This window comes from Rhinoraja longicauda, chromosome 5, assembly GCF_053455715.1.
Source record: "Rhinoraja longicauda isolate Sanriku21f chromosome 5, sRhiLon1.1, whole genome shotgun sequence".
NCBI classification, from domain to species: Eukaryota; Metazoa; Chordata; class Chondrichthyes; order Rajiformes; family Arhynchobatidae; genus Rhinoraja; species Rhinoraja longicauda.
The window spans coordinates 78,388,378-78,402,900 of NC_135957.1; the positions used below are offsets into that span (position 1 = coordinate 78,388,378).

The following is a 14,523-nucleotide window of genomic DNA, read 5'->3' on the forward strand; positions in this document are numbered from 1 at the left end:
TGTGTGGAACAAGCTGCCACAGGAGGTAGTTGAGGCAGAGACTATCCCAACATTTAAGAAACAGTTGGACAGGTAGATGGATTTCAAAGGATAGGACAGGTTTGAAGGGATATGGATCAAACACAGGCAGGTGGGATTAGTGTAGCTGGGACATGTATGCCGGTGTGGACAAGTTGGGCCGAAGGGCTTGATTCCACACTGTATCACTCTATGACTCTAAAGGCCCAGTGCTCTCATCATATGTTAGCCCACTCATTTCTGGAATCATTCTTGTAAACCTCCTCTGGACCGTCTCCAGCGCCAGTATATCCTTCCTCGGATATGGTGCCCAAAATTGCTCAATATTCCAAATACAGCCTAACCAGCGCCGTATGGAGCCTCAGCATTACATCCTTGGTTTTGTATTCTAGACCTCTTGAAATAAATGCTAGCTTTGGCTTTGCTTTCCTTACTACCAATTCGACTTGCAAATTATCTTTTTGGCAATTCTGCACCAGCACTCCCAAGTTCCATTGCACCTCCATGTATCCACCTATTAAGGCTATCTCCCGCCCCCACTTCTCTTTTACAGCCTTCTCCTCCCCACTGCAATCAATCTGAAGAAGAGTCCAGACCCAAAACAACACCTATCCATTCCCTCCACGGATGCTGCTTGACCCCCTGAGGTCCTCCTGCACTTTGTGGTTTGCTCAAGATTCCTGCACCTGCAGTTCCTTGCGTCTCTTTGGGCCTTTTTCAGTCTATGTTTATGTTCAATCAACATTATGACATTTGCTATGTTTTTCTTCCTTTAACTGGAAGAAATGGGCATTGCAATGTCAAACTGATGAAATATAATCAGCAAATTAATTCAACAGAGGTTGCATGCAATATTGGGTTTAGTATGAAAATTTTGTTTTAATTAGAGCACATGGGAAATTAGACATTAATGTTCAGTGCAACCTGCGTAAATGGAGCAAAGCACTTTGAAATGGAATTGTAGTTGAAATTATTTAGCTTTATCAGAGGTGGTTGATATTTTGAGATACATTAAGTACGAAATTTACTCACTTGGTAGCACTCTCCACACTGAGTCATTAGATAAGAAGGTTAAATCGTTGGGTATTAATAGTGAGGTTGCAAGATGGATTCAACAATGGCTGAATGGGAGATACCAGAGGGTAATGGTTGACAATTGTATGTCAGGTTGGAGGCCAGTGTCTAGTGGAGTGCCCCAAGGATCTGTGTTGGGTCCACTGTTGTTTGTCATTTACATTAATGATCTGGATGATGGTGTGGCAAATTGGATTAGTAAATATGCAGATGATACTAAGATAGGTGGAGTAGTTGATAGTGAGGTAGATTTTCAAAGTCTACAGAGAGACTTGGGCCTTTTGGAAGGGTGGGCTGAAAGATGGCAGATGGAGTTTAATGCTGATAAGTGTGAGGTGCTGCATTTTGGTAGGACAAATCAAAATAGGACGTACAGGGTAAATGGTAGGGAATTGAGGAATGCAGTGGAACAGAGGGATCTGGGAATAACTGTGCATTGTTCCCTGAAGGTGGAATCTCATGTGGATAGGGTGGTGAAGAAGGCGTTTGGTATGCTTGCCTTTATAAATCAGAGCATCGAGTATAGAAGTTGGGATGTAATGTTGAAATTGTACAGGGCATTGGTGAGGCCGAATCTGGAGTATGGTGTGCAGTTCTGGTCGCCAAATTATAGGAAGGATGTCGACAAAATGGAGAGGGTACAGAGGAGATTTACTAGAATGTTGCCTGGGTTTCAGCACTTAGGCTACAGAGAGAGGTTGAATAGGTTGGGTCTTTATTCTTTGGAGCGTAGAAGGTTGAGGGGGGACTTGATAGAGGTTTTTAAAATTTTGAGAGGGACGGACAGAGTTGACGTGGGTAGGCTTTTCCCTTTGAGAGTGGGGAAGATTCCAACAAGGGGACATAGCTTCAGAATTGAGGGACAAAGGTTTAGGGGTAACATGAGGGGGAACTTCTTTACTCAGAGGGTTGTGGCTGTATGGAATGGGCTTCCGGTGGAAGTGGTGGAGGCTGGCTCGATTTTATTATTTAAGAGTAAATTGGATAGGTATATGGATAGGAGGGGATTGGAGGGTTATGGTCTGAGTGCAGGTAGATGAGACTAGGTCAGGGAGAAAGGTAGGCGTGGACTGGTAGGGCCGGACAGGCCTGTTTCCATGCTGTAGTTATATGTTATATATGTTATGTTATAAAGGGTTCGAGCTCCACTCCAGAACTTAAGGACGTCAGATAGGTCAGCACTCATTGTGCTGTTTTGATGGTGCTCCATTTTCACGTGGATGAGCTGCTGAAACCACTGGTGGATATAACAAAAAAAATCCCATGGCACTACACATAGAGTCCTATTAGTATCCTGGGAACTTTTCTCTACCAAGAATATCAGACTAGCTGGTTTACTACTTCAAATGTATCTGTCTTGTTTACTTGCCCAACACTGAATAATATGCTTCAAAATTAATTTTTTGGTTGCAAATAGTTTTTGGTAGCCTGCAGAAGAGGCAATGTAAATACTTTTTTTTAAATAATGAATAATAAGTGACATTAAAGAGGAGAAAATGGAGGCATGATGCTAGATTTTGGTCTTGCAGCTTGGTTTTGTTCTTATTTCCTGTGGATCAAAACTTACAAATGAATTGCACATTATTTTTAAGATTTGCCTACAGTGGAAGAACTAATGAAACCTATTAAAGGGGACGCTCTATTTCCAAGAGGATTTGACTTGCATTCAATCAGGTGAGAAAAAATAAATGAATTATAATTACAATTATCTGGTTCAAGCTTCATAATATTTATTTTTATTTATTTATTTTGTGATCTCCAAGCAGTTTGGTTTTTTTGCCTGCTTTTTTCTGGCTTTTTTCAGGACAAGTGGCTGTCATGCCACTTTTCATTTGTTTTAATGAACATTTTGTGAAAACCACATTGAGCATCCTTAAATTGGATGTAAATATAAATTCACTACGGTAGACAATAGACAATAGGTGCAGGAGTAGGCCATTCGGCCCTTCAAGCCAGCACCGCCATTCAATGTGATCATGGCTGATCATTCTCAATCAGTACCCCGTTCCTGCTTTCTCCCCATACTCCCTGACTCCGCTATCCTTAAGAGCTCTTAAGAGCTCTATCTAGCTCTTTGGCTAGCACAGAATTTCATCAATGGAAAAATAAGCTAACATGTAGGTCGCTTATTGACAATCAAGAAGTAAAAGCTGTCGATGCTGGAAATGAGAAAATAAAACACAAAACTTTGAAAATATTCGGACAATATACCAGCATGTTTGGAGAGGTTCATAGTTCATAAGCTCTAGGAGCAAATTCAGGCCATTCGGCCCATCAATTCTACTCCGACATTCAATCATGGCTGAAGGTGATCAACTTTTTAAAAATAAGTCTAACAATAGATATTGCCTGCAGAAACAAGGAACTGCTGATGCTCGTTTACCAAGAATAAACACAAAATGCTGGAGAAACTCAGCAGGTCAGGCAGCATCCCTGGAGAACTTGGGTTGGTGATATTTTGTGTTGGGACCGTCAGACTGTCTGAAGAAGGGCCCGACTGGAAACATCACCTATCCATGTTCCACAGAGGGTCTGCCTGACCCATTGAGTTACTTCAGCACTTTGTGTCTTAACAGATATCGCCTAATCTGTTGATTTGCAGTATTCTCTGTTTTTATTTTAGAATCTTAAGAGATTTTTTTTAAATTGATTAAAACTGTAAATTCAAACATAAGTGAATCCTTAATGAGTGCTTCACCATCAAATAAAGGAAGCAAGGTTGGAATAGGAAGTCCCAGTGCCACTGATATCTGGCTTGACACTTGTGCTGGTGTTAAATATAAATACATGTCTGGTGTAGTTTCAGACATGTAGCAGCCTGAAGGATGGTCAATGAATAGGAAGCAAAGGTTGTGATGCGGACTGAAGACAATGGCTCATTTATTTGAATGAAACTTGCATGTGCAGTATATTCAACTCCCAACTTGATGATCTAGAACAGTTGAGGTATTGTATGTTGTAGGACTAGAAAATCTATTACATGGCACTATTATTTTGGAGCTGCTTGCTTTAATTTAATCTAAAAGTTGTTTTGAGTTTCCTTTTTGATATAAGTTCATAAATTATAGGAGAGGAATTAGGCTATTCGGCCCATCAAGTCTACTCTGCCATTCAATCATGGCTGATCTATCTTTCTCTCTCAACCCCATTCTCCTGCCTTCTCCCCATAACCCCTGACACCCATACTAATCAAGAATCTATTAATCTCTGTCTGAAAAATATCTATTGATGGCCTCCACTGCCTTCTGTGGCAATGAATTCCACTGATTCACCACCCTCTGACTAAAGAAATTCCTCCTCATCTCCTTTCTTAAGGTACGTCCTTTTATTCTGAGACTATGGCCTCTGGTCCTAGACTCTTCCACTAGTGGAAACATCCTCTCCTCACAGGCCGTTCACAATTCAGTGATGGGACATTTTGCCAAATGGTATAGTAAGAATTACACTGTTAAGGGATTGATTAACAGCTCTTGTAATTTTGGCATTATTTCCCAGATGTTAACAAGAAAGACTTCCTAAAGTTAGTTTTGTTGGATTGACTGGGTTGAAATTGCCTTGGTCATGTCCACTTCCTATGTTTAGGTTAATGCCAGTGCCGGGGTTTTTTTATTACAATGTATTTTCATAGCAATTTCACACAACTTTTTTCATTTATTTAGTCATAGGGAGAGGATGGATGGGCTAGGACCTTGTCCTTGGAGCAGAGGAGGTTGAGGAATGATCTCATAGAGGTGTATCTGATCATAAAGGGAATAGATAGGATCGATGCACAGTGTCGCTTTCCCAGAGTAGGGGAATCAAGAACCAGAGGAAATATGTTTAAGGTGAGAGGGGATAAATTTAGTAGGAACCTGAGGAGCAATTTTTTTCTCACAGGGTGGTGGGTATTGGGAATGAGCTACCAGAGAGGGTAGTTGAGGCAGGTACTACAAAAAATGTAAAAGACATTTGGATACGTACCTGGATAGGACAGGTTTATAGGGCTATATGGGCCAAGCGTGTGCAGATGGGACGAGTGTAGATGGGGCATCTTGGTAGGCCAGGGCAAGTTGGGCCGAAGTGCCTGTTTCTGGGCTCTTGAGTCCATGACTGGACTACAAGTTTTGTAATATAACCACTGAACAAGCATTTCCATTGCTAGAAGATATAATTTTCTCTCATTTAACCAATTATGCCAAGATCTTTCGTAGCCTTGAAATGATTTGTCTAAAATAGCATTTGAATTTCCTTTCGCTATCACTGATATCTGTCATTTTTTCGTATTCTTTTTTGTTCAATCTATACTTATTCAAGAACTTTGATTGTGAAGTGCCATTTAATAACAGCACAGGTCTACTTTATCTCTTTACTGCAGAGTATTCGGAAAAAACTCCTTGAAGTAATAAAATGACATTTTACAGATGCTCTTAGACATGACCAATTTTTGTAGCATTTTTTCTTTTATAATGTGTTTTATTTATAGTCTTTTTTGCTTTTTAAAAAAATGTATATATTTCCATATTGTATATAACATTTGCCAGAAATGTAGATTATAAGAACTGCAACAGCAGATTATAAGACACAGTGCTGGAGTAACTCAGCTGGTCAGGCAACGTCTCTGGCGAATGTAGATAGGTGATGTTTCGGGATGAGACCCTCCTTCAGACTGAAGAAGAGCTTGAAGACTTTTACAGTCTGAAGAAGAGCCCTGACTCAAAACATCACTTATCCATGTTATCCTGAGATGCTGCCTGGCCCACTGAGTTACTCTAGCACTTGGCATCTTTTTTTGCCAGAAGTGGGGTTTTTTTTTGCATGCAAAGATCAGGTCATAATTGTACTTAATTTTGGTTAGGCATTTGCATCCAGATCTCACAAATGCAATATCATTATTTTCATCATCTCTCACTTGGTAGTACAATTGCTCAGCGGGAGGGTGAAGTTGCAGCAACATCCAGCAAACACATGTTGAAGGATTCCAGTGGTCCGAGTCTCTTTCAACCACAGCTTAACTCTAACACTTCATGTGAAGGACACAACGCATTCCAAGAGGTATCTGGGAGTTCATTGAAGGAAAATGCGAACCTAACAAGTAGAATTTCTGATGACGTGGAAGCCTTAATGAATGAAATTAAAAATGATTCTGCAATCAAACACAGTCTCATAGCTTCCACTTCACAAGCTGTTTCCCACCGAGATTTTCAGGTACACTTTATTCATTTTATATATTATGCAAACTTTTACTTTGGGCCTCTGTGTTCAAATATAGTCAATGTATGATAAGATAATTTACATTTATCTTTCATATTTATTTGTGTGTCCCTACTGTTTTCAAGTCTGTGTCATGTACTGACATTGCTGGAGAATAAAATATGTTTTCTTATTTTGGTATTGTACTCTATTCCCATTTCAATTCTTTGCAAGGCAGATGATAATTGAGTTTGACAGAATTCAGTGCTCTAGCAATTTATCTTAATGCTAATATCAGACAAAGGTTCCAGGCAATGCATTATAATGTTTCTAGCAAGTAACCTTGTGTGAGGAATGTAATCCCTCATCTGTCTTCTCCCTACAGTCTAATGAAGATGTGTAAAAATTGCAATGATATAATGTGCACAGGGCAGCACAGTGGCTCAGCTGGTAGAGCCGCTGCCTCGCCGCGCCAGAGCCTGGGGTTTGATCCTGACCTCAGGTGCTGTCTATGTGGAGTTTGCACGTTCTGCTTGGGTTTCGTCTGGTTACTGCAGTTTCCTCTCACATCCCAAAGACATGAATTTGTAGGTTATTTGGCCTCATCCACTCCTTACACACAAGGGGTCCATTTACAAAGTGGGACAACATAGAACTAGTGCGAATGGGTGATTGATGGTCGGCGTGTACTTGGTGGGCCAAAGGGCCTACTTCCATGCTGTAGCTTTCAATGATTCAATGCAAATTTTATTCTGAATATTTTTTAAAGCTAAAATTTGAAAAAAAATCCCGATGAAAGCACTAATCTTTTAAGGTTATATTTAATGGTTTATTCCTTTATGATTATAGTGAGCACAAATTCTTCTCAACAACTTGAGTAGCAGGTACACTGAATAAAGATTTAAGACTATGCATCATATTTGAAATGTCAGATTTTTTGAGCAATGGAAGTTTTTGTTGGAATGAAAGCAAAATACTTTTTTTTTTAAATTCACGGACTGTTGGGGTTTTCAATTTTGCAATCAATTTTTTTTTTCAGTAATGCCTTCTGTGAGAAATCAGAGCAGAGGCAATAACAATGGGATTGAGGTGCAACATTGCTTTTACAAAATTAAATTTTGGAGTATGAGGGACTACAGACCCTGTTTTTGTTCCCATTTAACAAACCTTTATAGATTGGCATTCAGTGAATAATAGAAGTATAGATTTTGCTTCTAATGCACTGCCATTTTATAAACTAAAGTTCCTCATTTGACTAAGACCTTAGATGATGCACTGGAATTAAATGTTGTCTGTTTACATCAGGAATTGAAATTAAACAGAGAAATCTTAAGGATAGCGGAGTCAGGGGGTATGGGGAGAAGGCAGGAACGGGGTACTGATTGAGAATGATCAGCCATGATCACATTGAATGGCGGTGCTGGGTCGAAGGGCCGAATGGCCTCTTCCTGCACCTTTTGTCTATTGTTTGATGACTCTTGGACTGTATCTGCTGGAGTTTAGAAGGATGAGGAGGGATCTCATTGAAACCTAGCAAATAATGAAAGGCCGAGATAGAGTGGATGTGGAGAGGTCTAGGACCAGAGGGCACAGCCTCAAGAATAAAAGGATGTACCTTTGGAATAGAGATGACAAATTTCTTTAGCCAGACGAATTTGTAGAATTCATTGTCACAGATGGCTGTCGTTGTGTATGTTTAAAGCAAAGATTGATAGGTTCTTGTTTAGTAAGGATGTCAAAGGTTATAGATGTAAAGACAGATTAATCATGATCGAAAGGTGTAGACTCGATGGACCAAATGGCTTAAATCTATGCTATCTTGTGATTACACTGAGACAATACAAACTGAACCCCCTATCATTTATTTCTCCAGCCCAAACAATACTCAGCACTATGTTGTAGAGATTTGTATTTTAGAAAAGCAGTAAGAACTTTTTAGGTCATTCATTCACCATTTTTAAAGAGAGTATTGTTTTGTAATCAAAAACCATTTGGTCTAATAGCCGATTTAATCTTGGGTCTTGCCATAATTGTGGGATTACAGGATTGCTTCTAAGTGTAATATGTTTCAGTTGACTTTATGATTTCTCAAAAATATTTTTAAAAATGATACACATATTTAGTCTAATGATTTATTTATTTTCTCCTGCCATTGAATAATGTCATCCAAATTGTTACTGCCGTGCAGATTTACGCCAAGACCAAAAGCCCTAAATTAAAAAACAAGAAGCACTTTGGTGAAAACTACACATCTGTCAGAAGCTCGGGATATGGCAAAGTTAGTCCATTGAAGAAAGATCCCCTTGGTGCTAGTGAAAAACAAACCCATTTATCGCCAACAAAGCAAGCTGTGCCAGTGAAAGGCTTTAAAACTAGACCTAAAGGTAATATCCTTTTTTTTCTAGTAGACTGAAAAATTATAGAGAGAGTATTTATTTTGAAATGGTGTCAACCCATCAGTGTTTCATTTTAATTCCCCATTAATTCTTGGGAGTTTTGGCGTTATTGGCAAATCCAATGTTTATGGTCTACACAAGTTATTTTTGAGACAAGGATGCTTTGAACAACTGCAGTCTGTCTGATAAAGATATTTGCACATTGCTATTATGCAGTGTATGAAAATAACTGCAGATGCTGGTACAAATCGAAGGAATCACAAAATGCTGGAGTAACTCAGCAGGTCTGGCAGCATCTTGGAGAGAGGGAATGGGTGACGTTTCGGGTCGAGACCCTTCTTCAGACTGAAGAGTTTTTAAGGCCCTGTTTCCACTCTGTATCTTTAAACTAAACTAAACTCTGCCCTAATACACTGTAGAGACATATTACTTTGATGTAAAGTGAAGAGAGTAATCTTAGTAAGTATTGTATAAAATCATTTTTAAAAGTAGCATCATTTGATTGGTGTTCTATTCTTAGCATGTTCATCTCTTTATATTATGTATTATGTTACTTTTTTGTCAATGCGAGTTATTTTTCCTCCATAAAAATTCAATCGTGCTTTTTATGCTAAAATGATCACAGTATATAATTTTCTACTTTATTTTTCCCTTTTCTCAAATAGGACAATTATTTATGACGCAGACAATCAGATCAGAAAAGCAAAAACCTGCTGAAAATAACCTTGAAAATCCACTGTTGACTTCAATGCAGTCGTCCTCTACACCGCTTCAGCGACAGATGAACAGTGTGCCAAATCATACAAAATTACTTGGTGGCCACGTACCAGAACAGGTAAAGCAACGTTCTTGCTGTCAATAGACTGATAATAAATTAACCATGTGTAAAGGAATATTTGATATATTCCTTAATGCACTTATACTATACCTATTACATGGCCTACTCCTGCACCTATTTTCTATGTTTCTAAACATAGACTGAAAGAAGGGTTCCGGCCCGATACGTCACCTATCCATGTTCTCCAGGGATGCTTGCCTGACCCGCTGAATTACTCCAGCACTTGGTGTCTTTTTGTGTAAACCAGCATCTGCAGTTCCTTGTTTCAACATAGAACAGTACAACATAGACCTGAAAGACAGGTCTTTCACCCCACAATGTTTGTGCAGAACATAAGTTCAGGTTAAATTAGTCTGATCTGCCCGCACATCATCCATATTCTTCCTTTCCCTGCATATCCTTGTTCTATCTAAAAACCTCCCAAACACCAGATAATCAGAATAATTATTAATCACATTGATCATAATAAGGAATTAACCATGTATAAAAAGGAATATTTGATATATTCCTTAATGCATTTATACTCTACCTATTGCATACCTAAACATGGAACATATACTGAAAGAAGGTTCCCGACCCAATGTTACGCAGCGGTAGAGTTGCTGCCTTACAGCGCCAGAAAGCAGCGTTCGGTCCTAACTACGGGTGCGGTCTGTACGTAGTTTGTACGTTCTCCCCGTGACCTGCATGTGTTTTCTCCAGGTGCTCCGGTTTCCTCCAACGCGCCAAAGGCGTACAGGTTTGTAGGCTAATTGGCTTGGTCAAATAGTAAATTATCGTTAGTATGTATCGTCAGGATAGCGTTAGTGTGCAAGGAATGCTGGTCAATGCAAGCTTGGTGGGCCGAAGGCCCTGTTTCCGCGCTGTATCTCTAGTTAAACCGTTACTTTGGATCTGTCTTCACTGAGGAAGATACACACAATCTCCCAAATGTTCTAGGGGCCGGAGAACCTAGGGTGATGGAGCAACTGAAGGAAATCCACATTAGGCAGGAAATGGTTTTGGGTAGACTGATGGGACTGAAGGCTGATAAATCCCCAGGGCCTGATGGTCTGCATCCCAGGGTACTTAAGGAGGTGGCTCTAGAAATAGTGGAAGCATTGGAGATCATTTTTCAATGTTCTATAGATTCAGGATCAGTTCCTGTGAATTGGAGGATAGCAAATGTTATCCCACTTTTTAAGAAAGGAGGGAGAGAGAAAACGGGTAATTATAGACCAGTTAGTCTGACATCAGTGGTGGGGAAGATGCTGGAGTCAATTATAAAAGACGAAATTGCTGAGCATTTGGATAGCAGTAACAGGATCATTCCGAGTCAGCATGGATTGACGAAGGGGAAATCATGCTTGACAAATGTACTGGAATTTTTTGAGGATGTAACTAGGAAAATTGACAGGGGAGAGTCAGTGGATGTGGTGTACCTCGACTTTCAGAAAACCTTCGACAAGGTCCCACATAGGAGATTAGTGGGCAAAATTAGAGCACATGGTATTGGGGGTAGGGTACTGACATGGATAGAAAATTGGTTGACAGACAGAAAGCAAAGAGTGGGGATAAATGGGTCCCTTTCGGAATGGCAGGCAGTGACCAGTGGGATACCGCAAGGTTCGGTGCTGGGACCCCAGCTATTTACGATATACATTAATGACTTAGACGAAGGGATTAAAAGTACCATTAGCAAATTTGCAGATGATACTAAGCTGGGGGGTAGTGTGAATTGTGAGGAAGATGCAATAAGGCTGCAGGGTGACTTGGACAGGTTGTGTGTGTGGGCGGATACATGGCAGATGCAGTTTAATGTAGATAAGTGTGAGGTTATTCACTTTGGAAGTAAGAATAGAAAGGCAGATTATTATCTGAATGGTGTCAAGTTAGGAGGAGGGGGAGTTCAACGAGATCTGGGTGTCCTAGTGCATCAGTCAATGAAAGGAAGCATGCAGGTACAGCAGGCAGTGAAGAAAGCCAATGGAATGTTGGCCTTCGTAACAAGAGGAGTTGAGTATAGGAGCAAAGAGGTCCTTCTACAGTTGTACCGGGCCCTGGTGAGACCGCACCTGGAGTACTGTGTGCAGTTTTGGTCTCCAAATTTGAGGAAGGATATTCTTGCTATGGAGGGCGTGCAGCGTAGGTTCACTAGGTTAATTCCCGGAATGGCGGGACTGTCGTATGTTGAAAGGCTGGAGCGATTGGGCTTGTATACACTGGAATTTAGAAGGATGAGGGGGGATCTTATTGAAACATATAAGATAATTAGGGGATTGGACACATTAGAGGCAGGAAACATGTTCCCAATGTTGGGGGAGTCCAGAACAAGGGGCCACAGTTTAAGAATAAGGGGTAGGCCATTTAGAACGGAGATGAGGAAGAACTTTTTCAGTCAGAGAGTGGTGAAGGTGTGGAATTCTCTGCCTCAGAAGGCAGTGGAGGCCAGTTCGTTGGATGCTTTCAAGAGAGAGCTGGATAGAGCTCTTAAGGATAGCGGAGTGAGGGGGTATGGGGAGAAGGCAGGAATGGGGTACTGATTGAGAGTGATCAGCCATGATCGCATTGAATGGCGGTGCTGGCTCGAAGGGCTGAATGGCCTACTCCTGCACCTATTGTCTATTGTCTATTGTCTATAAATAAGTCAACTCAAAGAACCATAATACTGTGTATAAAATAAGTCGCAATCTGGCTTTTCAGTATCAGGATTACTGATGTGCAATGTGGTGACGATCTGTAAAGTCAGAGGATAGATACTCTATATTTCCCACAATACCATTTTTTTTTTTTAAGTTAATTACAAGAGACGATGGAAAGCTTTCAAAAGGAAATGGACAAAGATTGTCGGAGCCCGGTAGCGTTTGTAGGGAACTTGTCCTACTGCAAAAACTAGAAGAGGCACATGAGAAATGGAGCACAGAGCACAGCCTGGTTGAAAAGTTGAAAGAAAAGCTAGAAAGAAAAGAAGAAGAACTTGTTGGCAAGAATGAAGAACTGAAGAAACTTCCTCAATTAAATGAGGAGATTTATATGCTTCAATCAAAGGTAAATATGCTTTTGGCGTTCTCAAAAACTATGCAAGCAGAAAAAATCCAACTGGAAATGTGTTTTAACAACAGGATGGATTACCTAAATTGGAATCGTTGTATATCTGCTGGGTTTTTTCATATCTGGACCCATCCATCATTTATTTATTTGCCTCTGTACTCCACAATCTGAGATTTGTAATAGAAAAAATCACATGTGGTTAAAGTGCACATTGTCAGATTTTATTAAAGGCCATTTTTATACATCTTGGTTTCACCATGTAGAAATTACAGCAGTGTTTATACATAGTCCCTCCCATTTCAGGGCACCATAATGTTTGGGACACATGGCTTCACAGGCGTTTGTAATTGCTGTGGTGTGTTAAATTGCCTTCTGAATGCAGGTATGAGAGCTCTCTGCACCTAGTCTTACCTCCAGTCCTTCCATCACATTTGGAAACTTTTATTGCTGTTTATCAACATGAGGACCAAAGTTGTGCCAATGAAAGTCAAATAAACCATTATGAGACCAAGAAACAAGAATAAAACTGTTAGAGACATCAGCCAAACCTGAGGCTTCCCAAAATCAACTGTTTGGAACATCATGAAGTAAAAAGAGTGCACTGGTGAGCTTACTAATCGCAAAGGGACTGGCAGGCCAAGGAAGACCTCCACAGCTGATGACAGAATTATTCTCTCTATAATCAAGAAAAATCCCCAAACATCTGTCCGACAGATCAGAAACACTCTTCAGAAGTCAGGTGTGGCTTTGTCAGTGACCACTGTCTGCAGGAAACTTCATGAACAGAAATACAGAGGCCACACTGCAAGATGCTAACCACTGGTTAGCCGCAAAAATTAGGATGGCCAGGTTACAGTTTGCCAAGAAGTACTTAAAAGAGCAACCACAGTTCTGGAAAAAGGTCTTTTGGACAGATGAGACGAAGATTAACTTATATCAGAGTGATGGCAAGATCAAAGTATGGAGGAGAGAAGGAACTGCCCAATATCCAAAGCATCCCACATCATGTGTGAAAAACGGTGGTGGGGGTGTTATGGCCTGGGCATGTATGGCTACTGAAGTTACTGGCTCACTTACCTTCATTAATGAAACAACTGCTGATGGTAGTAGTACAATGGATTCTGAAGTATATAGACATCCTATCTGCTCAAGTTCAAACAAATGCCTCAAAACACATTGGCCGACGGTTCTTCCCACAGCAAGACAATGATCCCAAACATACTGCTAAAGCAACAAAGGAGGTTTTCAAAGCTAAAAAATTGTGAATTCTTGAGTGGCCAAGTCAATCACCCAATCTGAACCCAATTGAGCATGCCTTTTCTTTGCTGAAGAGAAAACTGAAGGGGACTAGTCCCCAAAACAAGCATAAACTAAAGATGGCTGCAAGACAGGCCTGGCAGTCTCATACCTGCATCACCAGAGAAGACACCCAGCAACTGGTGATGACCGTGAATCACAGACTTCAAGCAGTCATTTCATGCAAAGGGTATGCAACAAAATACTAAACATGACTACTTTGATTTACATGACATTGCTGTGTCCCAAACATTATGGTGCCCTAAAATGGAGGGACTATGTATAAACATAGAATACTGGAATTTCTACATGGTGAAACTAAAATGTATAAAAATGGCCTTTATTAAAATCTGATAATGTGCTGTTTAACCACATGTGATTTTTTTCTATTACAAATCTCAAATTGTGGAGTACAGAAGCGAATAAATAAATGATGGGTCTTTGTCCCAAACATTGTGGAGGGCACTAGCTTGGTTTTGGTTCTCGTGTTAATCGGATCTTATTTTTGGCTTTCAGTAAAGTCAATGGAGTATAACGCATCCATGCCTATTGAATAATGCAGTTCCTTCTGCGAATGAATATGTAATCCAGAATGAAACTGATTTGGGAACTGTGAATATAGCGGGATAATTGCTACCATATAATTTTGAATCTGGTCACGTTTAAAGAGATCCCTCCGGGAAGATTGTAACAGTGCTAAGT

At 40.2% G+C, this 14,523-nt stretch overlaps 1 protein-coding gene across 8 annotated transcripts in view; it reads left to right on the forward strand.

Annotated features, from left to right (window-relative positions):
- Positions 1 to 14,523, forward strand: part of cep162 (centrosomal protein 162) — a 115,358-nt gene that overhangs the window by 44,627 nt on the left and 56,208 nt on the right. For 7 of the 8 annotated variants that reach the window (XM_078399838.1, XM_078399843.1, XM_078399839.1 and 4 more), the window contains 5 exons: positions 2,685 to 2,766; positions 5,988 to 6,276; positions 8,450 to 8,645; positions 9,323 to 9,492; positions 12,271 to 12,522. In XM_078399838.1, coding sequence (XP_078255964.1) covers positions 2,685 to 2,766; positions 5,988 to 6,276; positions 8,450 to 8,645; positions 9,323 to 9,492; positions 12,271 to 12,522 — 989 coding nt within the window. The remainder of the gene's footprint in view (positions 1 to 2,684; positions 2,767 to 5,987; positions 6,277 to 8,449; positions 8,646 to 9,322; positions 9,493 to 12,270; positions 12,523 to 14,523) is intronic. The other variant, XM_078399844.1, reaches the window with a different exon arrangement.